The sequence below is a fragment of the Akebia trifoliata genome, chromosome 8, assembly GCF_017979445.1.
Source record: "Akebia trifoliata isolate Shusen 1 chromosome 8, ASM1797944v1, whole genome shotgun sequence".
Taxonomy (NCBI): Eukaryota; Viridiplantae; Streptophyta; class Magnoliopsida; order Ranunculales; family Lardizabalaceae; genus Akebia; species Akebia trifoliata.
The window spans coordinates 49,698,337-49,721,158 of record NC_141382.1 but is presented as its reverse complement, the minus strand read 5'-3'; the positions used below and the strand labels follow the sequence as shown (position 1 = coordinate 49,721,158).

Genomic DNA, 22,822 nt, shown 5'->3' with positions numbered 1-22,822 from the left:
CAAAAGAACTTTTACAAATTCCAATCCATGTGAAAAGTTATCAACCAATAGAAATGCTCTTTTTAAAAATTACTTACTTTTCTTTTAACAAAAAGTAAACCAACCATAAAGTAACTTTCAAAAATATCATTTTTTAAAAAAACCAAATTAATTTTATTTGAATCAATTTTAAATAAATATTAATCATCATTTATTAACATTTATTTTAACACGCTTAACCGTCTTATCTTACCCGAGTTATTTGGGTATGGGTAGGGGGTACAAAATACCTGTTACCGGCCTGAAACTGACTCAAACCCAAAAATATCCGTACCTGACTTAGTACCTATAACCAACCCATAAAATACCCGTACTCGATACCCATTACATGTTATCCAACACTTGCAAACTAAATAGATTTTTATCATAATAATATTTACAAATGTCTTATAAAATTTGCATATACACTGTTTTTTATAAATTTGTCTAATGTAGTAAGATTTATATATTTATAAATTTGAGTTTTAGTTTAGATTTTAACTTTTAACTTTAAAGTTAAACTAATCTATATAAATAAATCAATTTTTAAATTAAAATATTTTTAATAAATGCCCGAACCCGTACCCATAAATTACCCAAAAAAATTAGATTTGGGTAGGATATGGTTATATCATTTTGATCTTTACATGTTTCCAACCTGTACCAAAAAAAAAAAAATCGGGTTGGGTTCAGTTTTGGGTACCTAAATGTAAACCCCTAGGTATGGGTACAATTTTTTTTTTTTGTAGGATTGGATAGGGATGTGTTCAAAATAAAAATACATGTATAACCCAAAATTAAGGTTTTCCATCACCTTCAAAATGAGGTGTACATACCCAACTTGGATATCTACTTGAAATTTGGGTGCAAGACAGATACGGGATATCCTTTAAGAAATTGGATAAATAGTCGAATATGGATATCCTTAGCAAAAGTGCATAACAAATCGAATACAGATAATCAAATATAGAGTAGAATAATGATGTTGATATAGCTTCATCGAACCCAACCCAAACCCATTACCAGCCCTACTGAAGGCTAGTTGAGTTGAGATGTCTAGTGGTAACAAGATGATGTTGTCAATAACAATCTATTTCTTTCAGCTCTCTTAATTGACCATCAAGTTGGTCATCACCTCTTTAATTTTGTAATTATACTTAATACACTGTTGGTGTAATCCACAAATTCCAATTTCACCCTGCACAATATTAGGGGTGCAACTCGATTCGATTTGTGGCTAAATCATAACCAAACCAACCTAGGTCAATTCTACTAAATAAGAACCAGGACAGAACCAAAATGCCAATAGAACCGAATCAACCCAAACTAAACTAAGGTCGATTTGGTTCGATTCCATGGGTTGCCAATATCCTAAAAAGTTAGTTGGAAACACCATATTTTTAGTAAAAAATAAATAAATAATAAACAAAAAATTATATAATAAATCATCAATCAATTCATAAATAAATAAAAATCATTAATTTATCCTTAAAGAAGTCATTAATCTATGTCTTAACTCCTAAAATAATTCATAAGAATAGAATAAATTTATTTATTATATAAGGTTCGCTTCTCGGTTTGGTTCATTTTATACAAGGTTTGAATAAGAATTGAACCAAATTGATCGGTTCTCCATTTTTAAATCTAGAATCGAACCGCAACTTATTCCAAACCGAATCAAACCAATCCAAAACTATCAATTTGGTTTGGTTTTTGATTTGAACTAGACTAAATTGCATCCCTACACAATATAATTGCATTGGCATGTTTGGAGGTGACCACCTATTGAAAAGCAACACTGTCGGTGTGTGCAATCCACAATGGGTAAGATCACCTGATTAACATGATTTTTATGTTGTGGGCCATACATACCGTGGGCCTACTGATTAATCATTCATAATTCATTTGATCGATCTGTCATTATCATCATCATTATTGTGCATGTAACACATTCTAACATTTCCCAGGAATATAACCCTTCTAACGTCTGATACAAGTTAATATGACCTTATTAATTAGCTATGATTACTAGGCCCTTGTTTCTACAAGTTACAACAATGGATCTGTCACTGATCTAAAACAACCAAACAATACTAATTACAAAATCATTTATTTGATTTGATTTGCTAACTCTCAATAATTAATATTAATAAACACACCTCTCCTGTAACCTCTCATCAATTAATTGATATACTGCACTGCAGTATTGATTCTAGATGTCAATGGGTTGGGTTCGAGTCAGATGCCAATATATCCGACCCAATTCAATTATCAATCAATAAATGGATATAGGGTCAGCCAAGTCAATGGCCTTTAAAATAATCAAGTTATTAAGTCCCATTAATAAAATAAATTTACCTTCCCAAAAAAAAAAATGTAAAAGTAAATTTTGATTACATTACCTATCGGGTCCAAAAGATTGACTCAAACCCAAGTAGTGTTTGGAAACCCGAAAACTCAACCCAAGTCCAAGGCTCACCATTTGTTGACTTGAAGATTCAATTTTTTTTTTTTTTAACATAAATAAGAATAAAATATGGTTGACACTTGACATTATTAGATATTTTTGACAAAAATATTGCTATATAAAAATGGTTTAAAATGAATTGGTTCGGGTTTAATCTTGAATCAGTAATTTCTAATTAAGAAAATCTTGACTCAAATTTCTTGATGCGATAGGTTTACCTTCAGAAATTGCCAGGAAGAAGACATCATGTGGAATAGGTTATAGGTCTTTGAACCCTCACATTAATTTGGTCAGCAGTGCACGGGTTTTAAGTCAAAGGCATGCGATTTCTCTTTCATATTAGATATTATTGTTATTGTTTAATAAATATTTAGTTAAATTAGATATTATTAATAATTAACACCAAAATATAAAATAAGAAGTATATATAACCCCTTATTAGGTTTCGTATTTACCAATCAGTCTGTTTTCTCCCCCACTTCCCCTAATTGAGAAAATCAGATAGAAGAGAAAAAATAATGGAGGGAGAAGAAGCATGCAACCTAGGACTGAGTCTTGGACTCGGACGGGTTGAGTTCATGGCGAGGCCCAAACTTCACAAAGAGCATAAGAATCCTGTTCAGTTTAATCTCTTATTCCCAAAAGAAGAAATAACCGATGAAGATCACGACGTCGAAGAAACAAAATCGAAAACAAATGATGGAGATGATGATGAACGTAAGAACAATACTACTAATGACAACAACAACAACAACAACAACAATGGTATGAGAAAGAAACTCAAAATGACAATAGATCAGACGATGTTGCTTGAGAATACATTCAAAGAGCATAACACCCCTAATTCGGTACTCCTTCTCTCTTATTCCTTTATGTATGTGTATGCATGTATATTATAGGGATATTTACGAAAAAGTGATCAACTTTTGATGAATTTACGTTCATTTTAATTACCCAAACATGAGATTTTAAAGTGACAATTTTGCAAGTTTAAAGTGACTAATTGGAAATAATCACTTTAGAACTGTCGAATTCGTTATCATTCTGAATTTTTTTTTTTAACGAAAACGTGATCATTCATGTTTTGGTGATGAAAATGAGCAATTAGCCGAACTAGTAAATAACTCATTTTCAGCTCAGGAAATGGTAATTCACCTTATGAAAAATTATTATTATTATTTTTATTGCCCTTATAAATATACAAAAGATATATAGAGTTTAATATACTAAATTTTTGGATAAATATAATTGACAGATGCAGAAGCAAGAATTGGCAAATTTGTTGAACTTAAAACCACGACAAGTAGAAGTTTGGTTTCAGAACAGAAGAGCAAGGTAATTGACAATAATTATTGATTTTTATTAATTTTAATTCAATTAAAAATGTTATTTTAATTGTAGGACTAAATTGAAGCAAACAGAGGTGGACTATGAATCCTTGAAGAAATATTGTCAAGGTCTTAGCGATGAGAACAAAAGATTAAAGAAGGAATTGCAAGAGCTGCGATCGCAGTTTTATGTCCAAGCTGCTATGATGATGAAGTGCCCGTCTTGCAATATGATCTCGAAGTCAAGCAAAGACAAGAACACAATAGTGTTCGACGTCGGGAAATCCAATTCGTATGCTGGATTTGATAATTCTTCCTTAACATGTTAGGGAATGATGTCAATTCTGTTACTAGGCCTTGTTAACAACAGTAACTGTAATTTTCTCATTAATTGGCATTTACATCTAAATAAGTGTAATTAGTAAAAATTCATGAAGAATTATTGAAATTCCCATTAATTATATAAGCTTTTTGTTAATTATATGTAATTGTTAGAAATTAAGTGTGTAACGGCAGAGTTGGGTTGCAACCAAACTCATTGTGTGCCACCTGGGAAAATTCTTTTGGGTCCACTGAATCACCACTAGTGTTAATCATTATTATCTGACCATCGGATTCTATATACTCTATAATAGGCTTTTCTATGTGAAATAAAAGCCAATATATATCCGCTAAGAGACTGGAAGTTGGATTGCAATCAAACTCCCAAGAATACAGGAGTTTCACTCAAAACTCTAAATGTGGGGTTTCACTAACTATGATGATTGGGCTGCAACTCGGGCTGGTTGGGCCGGTTGGTAATCAACCCGCACCCTTATCCAACCCAACCTTAGGCATGAAATGCTCAACCTGAATTCAACCCAAATCGGGTTGGTAGGGTTAATATATTCCTCATAAATACTAGGTAATTTAGTTTTAGTAAGGATTTATATAAAGATAAGTGACCTATAAAAGAATTTAAAATTTAAAATTTAAAATTATTATTTTTTAAATGTGTTTCAAAAGTTTGTATACATAAAATTATAATCATATTTAAAGAGAGATGAAAAACAATAAGTTTGGCCAAAACAATCATTTTTATTAATAATTAAATTTAAAAAAAATTTATTTAAAATTGTAATATAATTATTATACGACAATATAAAATTACACTTAAAACAAAGCATTAATAATAAAATTGATTATTTATCTAATGAAAATAATCACACTAATTTTGATATATAAATAAACAAAATCACATATATTGAAATATAAATTATGAGTGTGAAAGAAATCAAGATAAGAAATATTTTTAAATTACAATCATATTAATTTTGGATTTTGGCAAATCGGGTTGGTTGATATTTATGCTTGTGTCTAATCTGGTTTGAGTCGAGTATTTTTTTGTTGTCTGAACTGAGGATGAATCCAAACTAACTATGCCGAAACATGATCCAAGTAGGGGTGGAATTAAGATTTTGCCGATAGGAGAAAAAAAATATGTGGGACAACTAAGAGAGAAAAAGAATATTTGTGTGGGCACTAGTGACATATTTTTTTATTCACCACTAAAACTGTCACAATAGCTAACTAGTCCATAGATTTTGAAAATTCTTGTGGGGCAAGTGTCTCCACAGCCCCCACTGTAAATCTGCCCTTGCACACAAGGTCGGATTCAACCCAATGGGTTAGAGTATTAGCCGCCCAAGTTGCAGCATGGTCTTTAAACTTGGTATCGGGTCTCGTCTCGTTCAACTTCGATATCGAGTCGTCTCGAACGAGTTTTCCGATACGTTTGAGATGTCTCATGATATAATTCAAAAAATATAACGTGAGACATAAAACTCGATCATGAGTTGCAGCCTTATACGATGATGTACAAGGACGAAACAGTAATTTAGCAAAGAAGGATAAGAACGTACGAAGGAGTAGTTGAGAGATGGTTGTTAAGAAGATTAAAGAAGATCAAGTGGATGAGATGAATGGAAAATATTAGTGAGAACCACTGCATGAATGCCACGTGGATTGCTAGCTGGGTCAATATTTGTTCTCTTTGAACCTGGCATATAAAAACAAACAAATTTTGTCGAAACTCTCAATCATCGTGAGCATCGTAAGGAACATTTTTTTTCCACGATGACGATAACAATGACACGTTCTTCCGGAGTATCGTCGTCCTCTGCTACTGAGAATCAGATTGTGCTCGATATTTGTGGATGTGAATCTAGAGGACGAAAGAGTTCAAGAAGAAGGTACACACGGTTCCAGTTGTGAGTCATATTGGCGAATCTTGACTTGACCGATTGATGGAACCTTGACGAATAAGATAATATGATACCTCAGCTGGTTCGAAATGGGATGGTGATTGGCCCTTGTGGGTTTGGTTGGTTGTTTGTTTGAAGTGTGAACGTGGAGAGTAGCTCGGGCTTCAAGCAGAGCTTGCTTCTCGGAAAGTAATCTCCAGAGTCAGTTAGCAAGGCATGGTGGGAGGACTTCTGTGGGCCATATTAAAAGTCAAAAGGAACCCTTCAAAAGTCAAAATTAATTTATAGTCGTCTGTAACTCTAGTTTACAAATTAAATCATTGATTAGAGGCATGTCAAAAAAAAAACCTAATTGACTTACTAAGACTCCAGGCATGCATGGTTTTAAATTTTAAACGAATGATTTTGTTACTCAACCTGACAATGTGACTCAAAAACTCACCCATGTGTCATTTTTTAAGAATAGTATATTCTTTCGCTTAGCTCAGGAGACACAATTACATCCTTGAGATACATAATTGTATATGGCAGGTCAGTTGTGTATCCTGAAAAGAATCTACAATTCTTTGCCCATGCTACGTTCGTGAGTTTTGGAGTCACCCTGTTAGGTGGAGTTACAAAATCAGCACTCTAAATTCTAATATTGGATGAAGATTGAACGAGTCAAATCATCCTAATAGTTGAGTGAATCGAGATAGAGTCATGATTTTCTAAATCCCTCTACACATATTCTCCCCACGTGGTTGTGCGTAAAACCACATATTTTTCCTCAGGATATAGAAATGCATATCCATCTCTTAAAAATGTACAATTGTGCATCCCGAGAAAAATCTGTGGTATTATGTACAACCACATGAGGAGAGTTTTGGGGAGGGGGGGAGTGAATTTATCATTATTCATTGAGATAATGATGAGTTTTTGAAAAATTGACTAAGTCAATCAATTATAATATGTTGCATAGCGTTAGGATCCTTGACTCCTAAGAATGACCCATAAAAAAACACATGATCCTTGGTATAAGTATCATCAGATTTGTGTTTTCAAGATACTCATAAATCCCTATCATTGGATTTTTGCATATAGCATATAAATGATTGGGATCATGTGCAACCCTTTTGCAAAGTACCATCCCCAAATGAGAGTAATTTTTTGCTCACAGCCTAACAATCATTCTACACGTAGTGCGAATGATATAAGTCATAAGTGAAAAAGTTTCTCTCTCCTACCCATAGTGAAAAAATTGAAATTTCTTAATGTGATTAGTGACCTTGTGACATTAAAAACATGATCGGATGCAATGGGGCTGTAGAGGATGAAATTATATGAACTTCAAAAAAAAAAATAGTTATTTTTCACCGTTGAGTTTTATTTTTAAATTTGAGTGCTCGATAGCCTAACATTTTCAACATGTTGGATCAAGTATGAATTTATTTTTTTAATTTTTTTAATTTTTGAATATGAATATTTTTATGAAATCTAAAAGATTGTGTTGTTGGATTGTCAATATGATAATCCTTTTTAAGATTTGAAATCTTAAAAAAAAAAAAAATTGTGAGCTGAAGATGTGTGAGCAAGAGTGCCACATGTCAAACAGCTGTTGGGTTGTGAGCAAATTTGCTCACAGCACTGTGGTAAAATCACTGGACAAAAGAGGTTTGCAACTCTTAATCAAACAAACGGATTCTCCTTGATATTTCCAAGAAAATGGATGTAGGAAAATTCGTACTACCATCTAGAAAATTGTATTTATGTGTTTTTACTTTGTGATTTATATAAACACGGGTGACTCTATTGAATACACAGAGATGGTCTATATTGTACCTACTCACTTCAGTGAAAAATGTAAAAACAAAATAAAATAAAATAAAAATATGTGTTTATCCCTTTGAATTTACTCATTGCACCCATCATAATCTACCAAACAAAAAACTCACTTCTTCTTCTTGTTCTTTTTCTTCTTCTTCTTCTTCTTCTTCCTCTCTCTCTCTCTCTCTCTCTCTCTCTCTCTCTCTCCATTTTCATTTCTTTTTTAGTTTTGTGAGAAATTGAATCAATGGAGATTAGATTTTAGGATTTTTTCCAATTATTTTATTTTTAAATTTTTTTTTTGCATTTAATTACTAAGAAATATGAAAAAATCACTATTAAAACCTCTAAAATAACAATTTTAAATTGAAAATTTTTTGACAAACTTTTTTTTTTTTGATAAATTAGGAATAAATTTGTTTTAGCAAATTCAGTAGGTATATATCAAATAGTATCAAATCGATTCGGTAGGTTCCTATTAGATATTACAAAACTGATTCAGTAAGTATCTTCCGAACAAAACTTTCTCATGTGAATGATCTCGACTCGATTCAGTAGGTATTTACAGAATAACTTTCTCATGTTAACATAAGAAAAACAAGTAAGATCAAAGCTTAAGACTCTCTTTGAAAACTTTCTAGATGCAAAGAAGAAGGAATGTGTGTGTGTGTGTGCGCGAGTGAGAGAGAGAGAGAGAGGTTCAAACAGATTTATTAGGTGTGTGTGCAATTAGGTGTTTTTGCTTTTTGGTGGGTATCGCAAGCAAGTCCGGTATAATAAGATATTTCGTTGTAATAAAGCCAACCTGTAAAGAATCAGGATCCAGAACGGTATCTCATTCCTATCTTGTAGGAACAATGTTCATGGAAAGATTTTGTTGGTGTTTAAAATCCCCTCTCCCCCTCTTCAAATGACAATTAGAAAGATGAAAGAAAAGAAAAAAAGAATCATAATAATAAATGTGTGCAAGCATAGAAAAACATTCTCTTTTATTTTTTTATAATTCACCTTTTCGCCTTCAGGCCGTCGTGGTAGCTAACAGTATGCGATACGAAATCTTTATTTACTTCTTAATCAATGGAATGTGTTTATTGTAAGACGAGGCTCGCATATATAAGCTCATTCCAAGCATCTGGTACCCCTGGAAGACACCAATGGCTGCAATCCTGTACCAAAGTAGAAACCTTTTGCCCTTGTGTTACGTTCGTGCCATAAATCGATGGGTGACCATCCTTGCGAAAGTTAGTCAATTTCGTCACATTTAACAGTACCACAGGTACTCGCATTTCACTAATAACCTCCTCCATTATCTTCATTTTCAGGGGATAATTATCAACGAAAGCTCCATTCAAGATTGGTTCCGTCTCTCCATTACATGTCCCACCCGAGTCCCAATCCCCACCTCTGCTCAAAAACAACAATGCAATCGATACTTGAATTCTTACTTAGTAACCAAACAGGATTGACATACCATACCTGAAATGGATGGAAGAGTACCCACGGTAGAAAATCAACATGTTTGCGGGATTTATGTTTTCGTCAATCCATCTCGCCCATGTTCTCATGGCCCTTCTATAAGCTTCAATCGCATCGAATTGAGGATAGATATAATCTCCTTCCTTATAGTAATTCTTCCTGAAAGATCAAAGGCAATTCATTTGTTTTCATTCAGGATTTATTATTGCAATTGATGTGAAAGAGCTAATTAGCATCCCATTTGAACATTATTTATCACAATCAAGAAAAATTGGACCATATGGAGTACCACAAGTGATGTAGATTACAGACCCCCTAGCAGTCTTTACATGAGTCCACCAGTGCCCGGTATTGAAGACAAGGATGTTAGCCCGCTTCCATCGGTCAGCGGACTTGTCTATTTGGTCAATTGATAAGGTTGGGTTAGAGTTCCCCTGGGCGTTGAAACGGACTCCCTCCTTTACAAGGAAATGCGAGAGAACAAACTCCACTGTACAGTTGTAGTCCTGCTCAATACACGATGAAATTAAGGGACAAATTACTAGTTGAATTGCTATACAAGAATTTCAGAAAATATAGTAGATGGGAATGAAGGTTATGGGTACCTCGAACTTGAAAACGTAGTGGCCTCGTCCTTTGGTTATTTTATACCTGTGCCTCTCGTACATTGTTTTTTTATCGGGCAGGCCTTCACGTAGGAGGCATAAAATTGATTCAAACTGGTTTCGGCTCATGGAGTCTCCAACCAACATAAGACTTTTATCCCTCAGTCTCTCCAAGAAGTCTGTTGCATTAAACCTACGAATCAAGAATGAGAGCAGAAACGTATGTCTGCCTTATGAATATGATCAATATCAGTATCTAATAGATTGTAGTAAGGTTACGAGGATGAATGATGCAGGAATGGAACACAAAAGGTTGAGGAGACTGAAATGTGTGGTCATTCCTATCTAATTGGCACACCGTATGATTTTCTCAAGGTTGGAACGTGAACGCTCAATTCTAAAAGAGTACTTTATTAATCAGAAGCCAGTTCTTGACATTCCCAAAGCAAACACCTATTGGATTTTCCCACGGTTTCAATTATGATCATAATTATTTGAATTTTGAAGAACAAACAATTACATTTTGAGCGATAAATTACGCAACTTAGACATAAACGCTATGTTAATCTTGGACATGAAAACAATATCAAACTTGATATGCAGAGAAGTCTGAGTTGTCAATTGCACATATTAATCATCACGACCTTCATTAATTAACCCTTTTGTCAAATATTTGTCATCGAACAAATAAATCCCTTATCCCCATTCCATTTTGTTCAGGTATAAATCTTCTGTTAAAACCTACATGTATGGATCTCCATATCATGTCTAACTTCATATAAATTATTTTCGATCTTATACTTCACATTTTAGAACCTTCAATCTGCATTGATGCACTGAAGTCCAATTGTCATGTGAGAATCATAAAACACTTAGAAACACATTATACTTCAACAAGAAGATGTTAATTTTATGGGCAAAGTCCTCCTCAATCTCACTCGCCCCCATACAGAGCGATCACTTTGGAGAATCTCTTGTGATATTAACTAAGGTCTAATTTTTATGCATTATTTTTAATTTGCACTCCATATATCGTCAACGATTTACTAGAATTCCTAATATCCATTTTACATATTCTATGGGAAAATGTTCAATTTTCATAAGCTCTTCCTAGACTCTTAAGGGGTTTTTCTTTTTTAATTGGTGGTCTTCAGAAATATTAATGTAAACTCAATTAAGTAAGGAAATATATTTCCAAAGAATCAACAATTATGTTGACTTAAAAGAGAAACAATCAGTTTATCTAAAGAAAACAGAGAAAAATTTCAAAACCCATTTGTACAGTAATTTGCTTACCTGGGAAGATCGCAACCGTCGGGCTTCCATCTCCATTTCAAATACTCAGAGTCGCGTCTTCCATTTCCTTGGCAGTTAAAAGCTTCATCAACATAAGGGCAAGAACCCGGATTGTAGATCGGATACTCATCATCCTTCACCCAAGTTCCTGTATATAAATCACAATTATTTTTCTCTGAATCACCAAAAAAGAGATCATTGGATCCGATACTATCATTGGAGATGGAATCAATTGTATTAGTTTCAGTTTCATACACTGTTTTTGCTATTGAAGGGTTGTGGTTTTGGGACCAAAGGAGATTATCTGTGTAGAGGGAGAGAGTTGATTCAAGAGAGTTTAAGAAAAATATGGTAAAAAGTAATAAAAGAAGAAATAATAACCACAATGACAATGTAGTTATTAAGAAATAGAAATAGCTTTTCTTCTTGTTCTTCTTCTTGTGAAGGGGTGGTGGTGGTGGGGATGAGGCCATCTCATCTGGTGAAGTTCAAATTAATCTCAATGTCAGAACATGTTACTTATGAAGAAGAAAGCAATATTCCTAAATAAAATCAAACTGTTCAGATAAGAAATCTAATCTAAACTAAAGCATATCGTATCCTAATATTCATAAAAATAAAAATAAAATGATTTGTTACATTACAATTCCTCTCGTTAAAGAACGTGAGAGATTGGTTATTTTTAAAAAGAATCGAGGATCAGGTACGGTGTCCCGTTCTTATGGAATGGGATTGTTGTCTAAGCCGCACGTTTTGATTGGAGTTTTAAGATATATTGGACTCTCAAGTCTCAACCAAGATCTTCTGGATTTTTAGTGGTTGATTTTATCCCATTTCTCTATAGACAGAACATGACACCGTTATGGGTGGCCACTCTTTTAAAAATGTTATTTTTTATTTCATTAATTGAATGGTTGATTACATATATAACAAATAAAAATAAAAAGTGCTGATAGTATGACTAGCAAAGTGGCATACTACTCCATGATGTGAACAAGTTCGAGAACCGTAGATTTGTACACCTAGGATACACTTTTTAATGGGGAATTGCAATCATGTATCCAGAGACATTCAAATCTACTATACCTGAACTTGTCATGTCATTGAGTCATTTTAGTATGCCACCTCACAAGTCATATTATCACAACTCATAAAAAATATATATATCAATTAAATTTTGAGTGGTCTTTACTTATTCTATAAACACTAAGGCTGGGGTGACATTGGATTTACCATGATTCTTAATGTTTCTGAAGTGGTGGTGCGCACACAACCATAGATGTTTCCTCGCATACCCAGCACAACTCTTCTATAAAATTCATTACTATGGCATCTTATGTTATTATTTGTGGATATTGAGGGTATTGGTCACCAAGGAATACTATTCATTAAAATTTCTCAAAGATATCTTCATAATTTCATTAACATTATGTAATATTCTAGTTATGTTATTTTTGAGCATATATTTCTTTTTTTTCTTTTTTTTTGATAATCGGGTATCCTTGTAAACAGCGGACAGGCCCTTATTGGGATTTGCCCAATCCATAGACCATGGTCTTGTCCAATGACAAATCTTGGAGCATGTGCAACATGCGCACATCACACGCACCAAGTAAGTGAGGGTGGCCCTTATGGAATTAATGCTCATACTAGGTATTGAACTCACGACTTATGATTAACTGCATATCGGTCCAAAATTGCTATCAAGCCAATTCCTCTAGGTTTATTTATTTTCTTTTTTTGGTGAAAGCGTGTAATTTGAGTTTTGTCTTTATAAAGAAATTGATGTGATCTGTGGTGTACCTCAATATTGAAGGAACCAAGTAAAATCCCTATGTTTTCTATGTGTGTTTGCATCTTGATTTCTTTTGTGATAAATTTTTTGGTTCTATTGCTCCTATTTTCTTAACATCTACTCGTTTTTTCGGTCTATTATCAAAAGTGGCCTATTAGATCAAGTCCCTTATAGTCTCTCTTTTGAAAACAAAGTAGGATTGTGCGTTTAGACTTAGAAACTCATATAAGAGAGATTTTCAATAAAAGAGTAGGCGTTCCTTACTAATTTAGTAAGATTTCTATTGTTACTAAGAGTTGTGAGTGCTTATATTGTGGCATCCAAAACCATGATTCGATGCCACAAGGATGTAGCGGATAAACTTTTTTTCTTCTTTTTTAATGTGATTTTTTTCATGAAATTTAGAAGGTTGTAGTGTTGGATTGCCAATGTAGTAATCCGTGCGAACCCAACAACTCTTGGTAGGATTTGAGATCTAAGTTAGGAAAGTGTTTTTTCTCAATAAAAAAAGATGAGATCATGCATGAAACATGAATATATATAGCGAATATGAGAGTTCATAGAAATATAGAGTTAGGTAAGATTTTTATTTGAGAAAGTATAATATTAATGAATGAAAATAAAATGGGATGATGATGGAACTGCTATTGGAGAGTAACATGCCAAGATTGTGTTTTAAGTAAAGTTTGGATCTAATATCATGAAAAATAATTGAATTAGATTGATTCTCTTAATTAAATTACAATAACCTTAAGTAGAATTTATATGAAAATAGAACAAAACAACGGCCCTCCTCTATCAATTTGCATCTTTAACTTGAGTTATAAGTTGGGTTGCAACTAATTCACCAAATGATCTTAAAGCAACTCCAACGCAAATAGGCATATTTGCTAGGCATTTTATTGAGGAGAATGATTTTGCCTATTTAGAAGATCTTCATTCCAATCACATATCCGGTTCAATTGGAGTTGAGAGAGACGCCCAAAACCTTAATTTACTTAGTAACCAGGCCCTCAAGCCTACGGGTCCTTGCTATTCAGCAATTCCAATGACTAATAATTGGTAGGTTGTTCGATTGATCTCTCATCTATGATTCTCTTCTTGTGAGCCACCCGATAAAGAGAATATCTTTCAACTCTTCCCCACACCTTCTTGAGAGCCTGGACGAGAGTGATAACTATATGGATTCAGGACAAGGGTCAATTAACCACCATTCCTATCTGAAGGCAGAAAGTTCCCCACCCGAGATAAAAGAACGTTCAGACTTTAGAAGAGAAAAAGTTGTCAAACTATACAATTCTTATCACCAATCAGTACTAGCGAAAATGACTCCATAAATTCAGTTATAGTAAAATATTTCATAACTACAATCGTTTTTTACCGTCAACAGGTAGTGAGAGAGAAACTCACTCTCTTCTTTTACTTTTACCTCTCCTATTTTCTCACTTTTCAAAATATTCTAAATTAGAGAGTCAGAATCCGAATGTGTAGGAGTTCCTCTTACTCTAGCCGAAGACTCTAGGACTATCTCATGGACAAGGATTTGTGCAAAACAATGAATGAGCTTTGCACCTTGAAATTGTCAACCAAAGTCAAATCAAAGGGATGTTAGCAAGGAATGAGGAAACGGCTAGTTTAGCTCCAATTACTAGATAACATTGACAAAGAAGCAGAGCATATCATCGACACAATAATAAATTAATAGATAAATGAAAAGAAGGAATGTTGGTTGGTATCTAATTGAAAGAGGCTTCTTTGGGACCAACGAACGATGTAAGACTTAAAACCATTCTTTTGGGTCTGTTTTAGTTTATTCATAAAATCTGAGGTGTTGATCACTAATACCTGTCCCACATGTTTGGCTGTATCAAATACTATCGCCCGGCTTACTTGTAAAGCGCATTAGCTCTGTTTGTTCGGCCCACAAATTGGTGATTCTTAACCATTGAATTTGGCAAACTTTCATCATTTGTTGGGTAGTTCATATTTTCCATGAATGGGCTTTATTAATGAAGCCTGTGGGGTTGAAATGCTCGTGAATCAAAGGCTAGAAGTTATTAATCAAGCTGATTTTAGTTTTTGGTTTAGAAAGAAGTGTGCTTGACAATTGTGCCACTTGGCGCATTTTGTCATGAGTGGCATGGACTTGAAACATGCAGCTGAGTTACACTGGATCAATTTTATCAAGGTATGATTAAATTAAGCTTCAAAATGCGAACGAGATGAGGCCAAAGTACTGGATGTGCAAATTTTCTTGTCTATGGCATATTAACTTGGCCATCTATAAAACGAAACCGAGTTCAAAAGTTCACCCAGTGAGTTGCTTCCACTCAAATTTTATGAGATCCATTCATTTGTTTTTGGAAGTTTTCTTTCACTTCTAACATTGATTGCACGCCTCGTATAACAAACTGACTACAACATTATCTATTCTACTACTCGTTAATGTACAAGTGCAACATGAATGGAAGTGAGAAGTTGTCCAAACCAACTTAGTTTGTTTTTAATATTTAAAAGAAATTTAATGAAACGTAAATTTATTTATGGTATTTTCATATGAGAATGCACATATTTATTGTCGTCATCATCGAACAATTATCCTAAAGATTTTGAGGTAAGATAACAAAATCTTGTCAAATCAATTTTGAAGTCGCAAAAAAAAGACTCAAAATTCACTCGCATGACTTGGCATTGCACAAAATCATAGATCTTTTTCTTCGGGATACACAAGGAAAAAAGATCTATGATTCTATGCACATGCGGCTTCAAGTGAGTAATTTCAAATGGCTTTTTTCAGGTCAATTTATCATTAGTCTTCAGTTCTGTCTAGAGTCACCTGTTTTGTACTCTAAAATAGAGTTTATATATACAAATCACTTATAAGAAATATTAGATATTTAAATATAATTAATAAAACATATAATGTGGTTGTTTTCCAAAAATAATACTCCTTAAGGAAGTATAAATTAATTTAGCTTCCATTGCTTCTACTTTTACTCTTGTCTTTATCACTTTTGCTTTATTAATTGGTAGAAGCAAACACCTCTCAGATACACTCCTTCAAACAATTTCAATAGTTGTATACAATTATGACTAGGCTCATACAAATCCTAAATCCAAAAAAATGAGATAATTCCCAAAACATGCACAACTTATGAAAAAAATTCAATTTTGGTACGTTATTCACTTTAATTTTCAAAACATGTTTTTTCAATAAATTCGTCGATTTTATAATCATTGAATTTATTGATAAATTATCAGCAATATTTTGATATGGTAAAATCATTGGTATTTTATCAACGAATTTATTAATTATAAAAATGACGAATTCACTAGAAAAACATATTTTGGGAATTAAAATGAATAGTGTACCAGACTCAAAATTTTATCATATTTAGAACACGAACAAAATAGAAATCTAGCAGAAAAAATAAAATAGAATTTCTATTGGCACTCCAACTTTTACTTATTCTTAGATTTTTTATTGGGATGAAATAAGGAAAGGTTGAGGTGCCAATAACAGCTCTCTTAAATAAAAGGTAAATATGTCCGAGCAAAAGGGCCGAGTCAGTCCGAGTTAACTGAGCGAACATCTAGACAAGGCGGAGATGGCCGTCTAAAACAAAGACATTTTTTTAATTTTTCCCTTTCGTCTTCTTCGATAACGATTCCTTCCAAAAATTGGGAAAACCGAAATTCCATTCACCACATCTTTTCTATGCCGAACCAATCATCATTCTCTCTCTCTCTGAATCGATTGTCGTCGAACCTTCGAGATAACACGAGAGAGAGCATAGATGCTACTACTTCTACTATTAATCTGCAAAGGATCGTATTCCAATCCTGATTGATGAGTTCGCTATCTTCCACGTGGCATCACGAAGTCTAATAACGGTTAAAATCTACTTTTTCCCGGCGAAGGTGTCAGATTGCGATCAACAAACCAGACTGACTGCTCTCTCTCTCAACCGTAACTACTAACAAGAGAGAAAAAGATGGCTCGCTTTACATCACAAACAAAAAGTGAGTTTTCAAACCCGGTATAGTTACAAAAATGCCCTCCCTCTTGTGACCATGTTGTCTGTGTAGTTTGTTAATTTGACTTCACAATTACTGTAAATAAAACAAAACATAAAGTTTCCACCCGCTTGCACTTGGATTCAAGATCGTAATTTTTATATATATATATATATATATATATATATATTTTTTGAACAATATAAAGTTTTAAACTTTGAATAGGTAGTTGTAGACATGTGGTAAGTTTTGTGGTGATATGGATGATATTGATATAGGAGTTGATGATTTATTATTTGTATTTTTTTTGTCAATAATAATTTATTAAATTAGATTTATTATTAGTATTATTATTATTATTATTATAGTTTAATATGAGATTTGATGATCCAATCTGATAACACAATTTACAACTTAGTAGGAATAATTGCACAATCCTAACCCTAGTATGTTTTCTTTTTTCTCACTTTTTTTTTTTGAATTTCCCCATGCTGACTTATTCTAGAACCCAACTTGACGACAATGTCATCCACCATACAAGGTCAGCAATGCCCCTAAGTGTTCTGAGTTAAATACTAAGTTGGTATGTTAAAGATTCTATTAAAATAAATGTTAATAAATGTTTATTAATATTTATTTAGAATTGATTCAAATAAAATTAATTTAGTTTGTTTTAAAATAATATTTGAAAGTTACTTTATGATTGGTATACTTTTTTGTTAAAGTAAAAGTAAATATTTTTTATTTAGAATATTTCTATTTTGTTGATATCTTTTCACATGGATTGAATATTGTAAAAGTATTTTTTGATTTTTTTTTTAAAGTAATTTGTAAATCTCACATTGCTTTTTAAATTTTTTGGAGGGATTTTTAAACCTATAAATAAGAACTTATTCTCAACTCTTTCTTTCTTTCAAAGACTCTCTCCTTGAGAGTTCCTACTAGCTTTTAGCTATATGAAAATTTTAATAATTTTTTTTATATTATGTATAAGAGAGAGAGAGAGGGAGAGAGAGAGAAATTAAAAATAAAAGAGAACCGTCTAAATTTGGATAGGCTCCAAAACCAACCCAAAAGGTATAGAAGGGGCCCATAGGGTGCCTGACAACTCTTTGATCCGAATAGGTGCTTAGTGGTTCCAATGGGTTTCATAGCTATTGAGTTTTTAATCCATTTACGAATGAAGGTGACTTTTGAAATTGTTCTCTATTAATAGAGATCAATTCTGTTAAAAAATTAATTTTAATTTTCTACAAAGGCATTTGTGTATTTGAGATTCTGTGTGACAGATTTTTTTAAAATAGTGCAAATTTTGAGGAAATATACAGTTGTGATAAAATTGGACTTTGTTGTATCCTCGAAACAAGTTCGCCAGTAACCCATCTACATCTTCCTGTTCAATCGGAGTAGGGGCTTCTGTTGTCTATAAGACAACATAAATTACTATATGCCTCAAAGCAATTTTCTTCTTTATTTTCAAGTTCTATTTTTCTAACATATTTTTAACTCTGAACCGACTCATTAGCTACAAGACCCAGGTTACATCTTCAAATGTCTTCAAGCTTCTGTTATGGTTTATAGAGCCTGTTAGTACTCGTCAACAAGGAGTATTATTTATCATGTAACAGTGTTTAAAAAAATTCTCACAATGGTATTTTTGTAATTTCATTGGTATTATGTAAATGAATAATGCTAAAGTAACCTCAGACTGGAACCTCATATTGCACTCAATGACGTGAAAGTGTATAGGAACCATAAATGTTTTCATCGAGATACAAGTGAAAAAAGCTTTTATGGCTCCTATCCACTTTCATGTCAAGAGGTGCGATATGAGGTTCCAGTTTGAGGTCACTCCAGCACGACTCTATGTAAAATCCTAATTATGTTATATAATATGTAACTACGAGTTTTCTCTTCATAGTGGAATCAATGTGATCCTTGTACGTAACTCAATTTTTAGGAAATCATGTAAAATCTGTGTTTTGTGTGTGATTATATCTTATTTCTTTCATTTTTGGTCTCCATTGTTTTCTTAACAACTTGGTCATTTTCAGCTAAATTTAGGAATTAGGATTAAGATTTTGTTGGATCTAATCAACTTTTGAACTTGGTACATGAAGGGGTGTCAATTACCACTTCAACTAGATGATCAAAACTGTCATCATGGCTGAATTATTTGAGTTTTTGCTATATGGGTCATGATTCAATCAACTAGAATTGCTAATCTTCAAATTCCAAAGTTTTAGTATATTTTCATTTTTTGAATTTAACTAACTTGCATTTGTAGATCAAATATAGCGGAATGAATGCAACTTCAGTACTCAAATTCTATAATTTAGTGATACATTTTAATGTCATGAACAGTGATCTCGCCATCGCCATCTATACTTGAATTAAAGAGTCCCCAACTTCTACACCGTTTTCCGTCACTAATTTTTCTTCTTGGAGGACTAGTATTGCTGTTAATTTGTTTAATTATACTAGTGTTATGGAAATTTATCAAACGTAAGGAGGTGAAGAAGATGTTCATGGGAACTAAAGGGCAACCAGGTAATTAAGACATGCTTCCAAAATGATTCAAAGAAAGATTAAATTTTTTTTTAAGCTCAAAGAGGCCTTAAGATGAAAAGTAACTGAAAATTTTGCAGCTACCCCAGATCTCTTTAGTGGCAATCTTCGAACGATAAGCTATTTTGATTTCCGAACTTTAAAAAAAGCGACAAAGAATTTCCAACCTGAGAATCTGCTTGGAAGAGGAGGATTCGGACCTGTTTATCAGGTAATGAAGAAGAATTCAGGAAAACTGGCTTTTTTGAATAATGGAAATTATCAGTAATCCCTTTGTTTGATTAATGTAGATAATTATTTTAATTACAATGATTAGAGAAAATATTGTTCGATTACAGGGAAAGTTAGATGATGGGAGGTTGATTGCTGTGAAGAAACTTTCTCTAGGAAAATCCCAACAAGGGGAAACCGAATTTCTCTCGGAAGTGCGATTGATTACAAGTATCCAACACAAGAACTTGGTTCGTCTAATTGGATGTTGTTCGGACGGGCAACAAAGACTACTAGTTTACGAATACATGAAGAACCGAAGCTTGGATATGATAGTATATGGTTTGTATTGTTTCTCCATAGCTCTCTTCATCAATTTGCATAGCTCATTTATCTAATTTGAATTTCAATTCATCAGTGTCGGATTATTTCCCCTACTAGCTCTGTGATTGAGACGTAATGGTTGGCTCTGTCTACAAAGATTTTGGAGTTTCTAATAGCAATCAAGTTATATATATGGTCTTGTTTCCACTTTTCGAGTCATTTTAGATAAAAATTTAATATTAGATCTTTGTTTCCATGAAACAGGAAAGATCGATCATTTTCTTAACTGGAACACTCGATACCAAATAATTCTTGGTATTGCTCGAGGATTACAGTATCTACATGAAGATTCACATCTAAGGATTGTTCATAGAGATATCAAGGCAAGCAACATCCTTCTTGACGAAAAATTCCAACCGAAGATTGGGGATTTTGGGCTAGCTAGGTTTTTCCCTGAAGATGAAGCGTATCTTAGCACCACATTTGCTGGAACTTTGTGAGTTGTTTGCTTATTATACAAGATTATAAGTATTAGATTATAAAACACAATTATGTAATCTACTTTTATGAAAGACTGTAAGAGATTAATCATGGTGTGTTGTTTGTGTCTCTTATAGAGGTTATACGGCCCCTGAATACGCCATTAGAGGAGAATTATCTGAGAAGGCTGACATTTACAGCTTTGGGGTTCTAGTGCTCGAGATCATTAGTTGTAGGAAAAATACAGATCTTTCCTTACCATCAGAAATGCAATATCTTCCCGAATATGTAAGCATTTTAAGCTTTTTCAGGTTCTTATGTTCTTTAATTATGTTTCTTTTTCTTTCGTTATACTTCAATCTCAATTTGCCAATTTTCTCTTCTTGTATATAGGCATGGAAGCTTTATGAGAAATCTAGAGTACTTGAATTAGTGGATCCAAAACTACATGAAGACGGGTTTGTAGAAAAGGATGTCTTACAAGCGATTCAAGTGGGGTTCTTATGCCTCCAAGCTTACCCAAACAAGAGGCCACCAATGTCGGAGATCGTTGCTATGTTAACATGCAAAGTAAATTTGGTTGCAACCCCTTTGAAGCCAGCATTCTTGGACCGAAGGTTTGGGAACAATTTGAATATATCGTGGGATACTATATCTGAAGTATTTCCTTCACCAATATTGAGTGATAGTCCCTCCTCTGCTCAACCTCGCTTTTGAAATTTACATTTTAAGTTTTCTGATCTTCACAACAAAAACAAAAAATATTATCAAATAGAATAATGTTTCGAGTTTATTTTTGAATCAGAGAAATTTTCATGACTGCAAGAAATAGACAGATACATAATGTGAGTATTCTTTGATTTTGTTTCTTTCACATCTTTCCTTTGTTTTCTACAAATCTTTTGAGTAAAACTTTGTATTTCAATTTATTTCCATCATTTTAAAGCTGTAAGCTTGCAATGAAATTCCTTAAGATTAAATGGAGGGGAGACGTGTCCGATGGCCATCAAGTTGTGCCAAGCTGATGAACCAATGGCATGACGCCATGTGTATTAAACGAGCAAAACTGATTGGTCACTGAGAAATTTTGGGAGCGGTTTAAGTGCTTTATTTTTAGTAACTTTTCAGTACACATGGCACCGTGCCATTGGTTCATCAGCTTAGCACATAATTTTCTGTTCAAACGTTCAATACCTCTCTACTCTAAATTTTACAATCGTATCGGTTCATCCTGAGATATTTTTATTCTATAAATCAAACTAATGTACTTTCTTAGATAATTTTTTTAGACTTTGAAACATTTACAGAAATGCCATCATAATTCAATGATCATGATATTTTTTTTTTTGCCACTACAAGATTAAAAAGGGTATTTTCTAAAGATTTTTATTATAACTCAAAGCTATAACATCTATGCCTTGTATTAGACATAAATAACATCTAATGAGTCCAAGTTAAATGTGAGATCCATACATAAAAAGTTATGTGAAGCAACCAAGAGATTTTTATTAAAAGTCAAAAGTTATGGGTCTCTAATACATAAACATTAACTTGATTTACTTAGAATCATTACATTAGATAGTTTTTCATTGTTAACCAAAATGCGAGGGTTATCTAATATTGAAGAATGGGTGGTCTTGTTAACGTGTGCCTTGGCCACAAGGGCACACAAGTTAAAGTGCTACAAATACACCGGAGAAATTTAATTTCAAATCCAAAATGCCCCTCAAGAAAAATCTTTTTTTACCAAAATACCCCCGAAAGCCCATTCCCAAGGTGTATTTATTATACTTTAATGTGTGCCCTTAAAACACACTTTAACAAAACCCTTAGGGTGTGTTTGGAAGCAGGAGTTAATTAGAGTTGAGTTGGAGTTGGAATCGATGGAGTTAGTTATAACTCCTCAAATAAACTCTAATGTTTAGTTTATCTAAGAATACAGCTTAGGAGTTGTAAAAAAAAAAAAACTTCAACCATTGTATTTTGCTAAATCGACTATGACTCAATTGAATCAATTTGATATTATGTATTTTTTTATTATAAATAATTAAATGCAATTATTAATTTAAATATTTATTGCATTAAATAAATGTGATTAAATATTTTCTTATCACTTTATTTCATTGTGAATTATAACTATTTAAATATAAAATTCATTTAATAAGCAATGAAAGTGAGTTAAATGATTA

The 22,822-nt window shown here is 32.9% G+C and overlaps 3 protein-coding genes across 6 annotated transcripts; 2 read left to right on the top strand and 1 right to left on the bottom strand.

Annotated features, from left to right (window-relative positions):
* Positions 1-2,956: 2,956 nt before the first annotated feature.
* On the top strand, positions 2,957-4,260 carry LOC147397510 (homeobox-leucine zipper protein HAT22-like). The gene is made up of 3 exons (XM_086451499.1): positions 2,957-3,333; positions 3,741-3,820; positions 3,887-4,260. Exons 1-3 carry the CDS (start codon positions 3,004-3,006, stop codon positions 4,140-4,142), a joined length of 666 nt encoding a protein of 221 aa, XP_086307625.1. The 5' UTR covers positions 2,957-3,003; the 3' UTR covers positions 4,143-4,260.
* A 1,554-nt stretch (positions 4,261-5,814) lies between these two features.
* On the bottom strand, positions 5,815-11,864 carry LOC147397509 (protein trichome birefringence-like 5). 2 transcript variants are annotated; one of them, XR_015180261.1, is made up of 6 exons: positions 11,240-11,864; positions 9,944-10,136; positions 9,651-9,844; positions 9,339-9,497; positions 8,871-9,266; positions 5,815-6,287 (listed from the first exon to the last, which is right to left on the bottom strand). XR_015180261.1 is itself a non-coding variant. In XM_086449224.1 (5 exons), exons 1-5 carry the CDS (start codon positions 11,710-11,712, stop codon positions 8,951-8,953), a joined length of 1,335 nt encoding a protein of 444 aa, XP_086305350.1. In that variant the 5' UTR covers positions 11,713-11,864; the 3' UTR covers positions 8,789-8,950. The 2 variants fall into 2 exon arrangements, 1 of the variants encoding a protein (XP_086305350.1); XM_086449224.1 differs by lacking the exon at positions 5,815-6,287 and having other exon boundaries at positions 8,789-9,266.
* A 4,781-nt stretch (positions 11,865-16,645) lies between these two features.
* On the top strand, positions 16,646-21,453 carry LOC147397508 (putative LRR receptor-like serine/threonine-protein kinase At1g56140). 3 transcript variants are annotated; one of them, XM_086451317.1, is made up of 7 exons: positions 16,646-17,057; positions 19,416-19,601; positions 19,700-19,830; positions 19,958-20,171; positions 20,418-20,649; positions 20,771-20,921; positions 21,027-21,453. In XM_086451317.1, exons 1-7 carry the CDS (start codon positions 17,030-17,032, stop codon positions 21,348-21,350), a joined length of 1,266 nt encoding a protein of 421 aa, XP_086307443.1. In that variant the 5' UTR covers positions 16,646-17,029; the 3' UTR covers positions 21,351-21,453. The 3 variants fall into 3 exon arrangements, with proteins under 3 accessions (XP_086307443.1, XP_086307444.1, XP_086307445.1); XM_086451318.1 differs by having other exon boundaries at positions 16,647-17,057; positions 19,536-19,601; XM_086451319.1 differs by lacking the exon at positions 19,416-19,601 and having other exon boundaries at positions 16,648-17,057.
* The last annotated feature ends 1,369 nt before the right edge of the window (positions 21,454-22,822 follow it).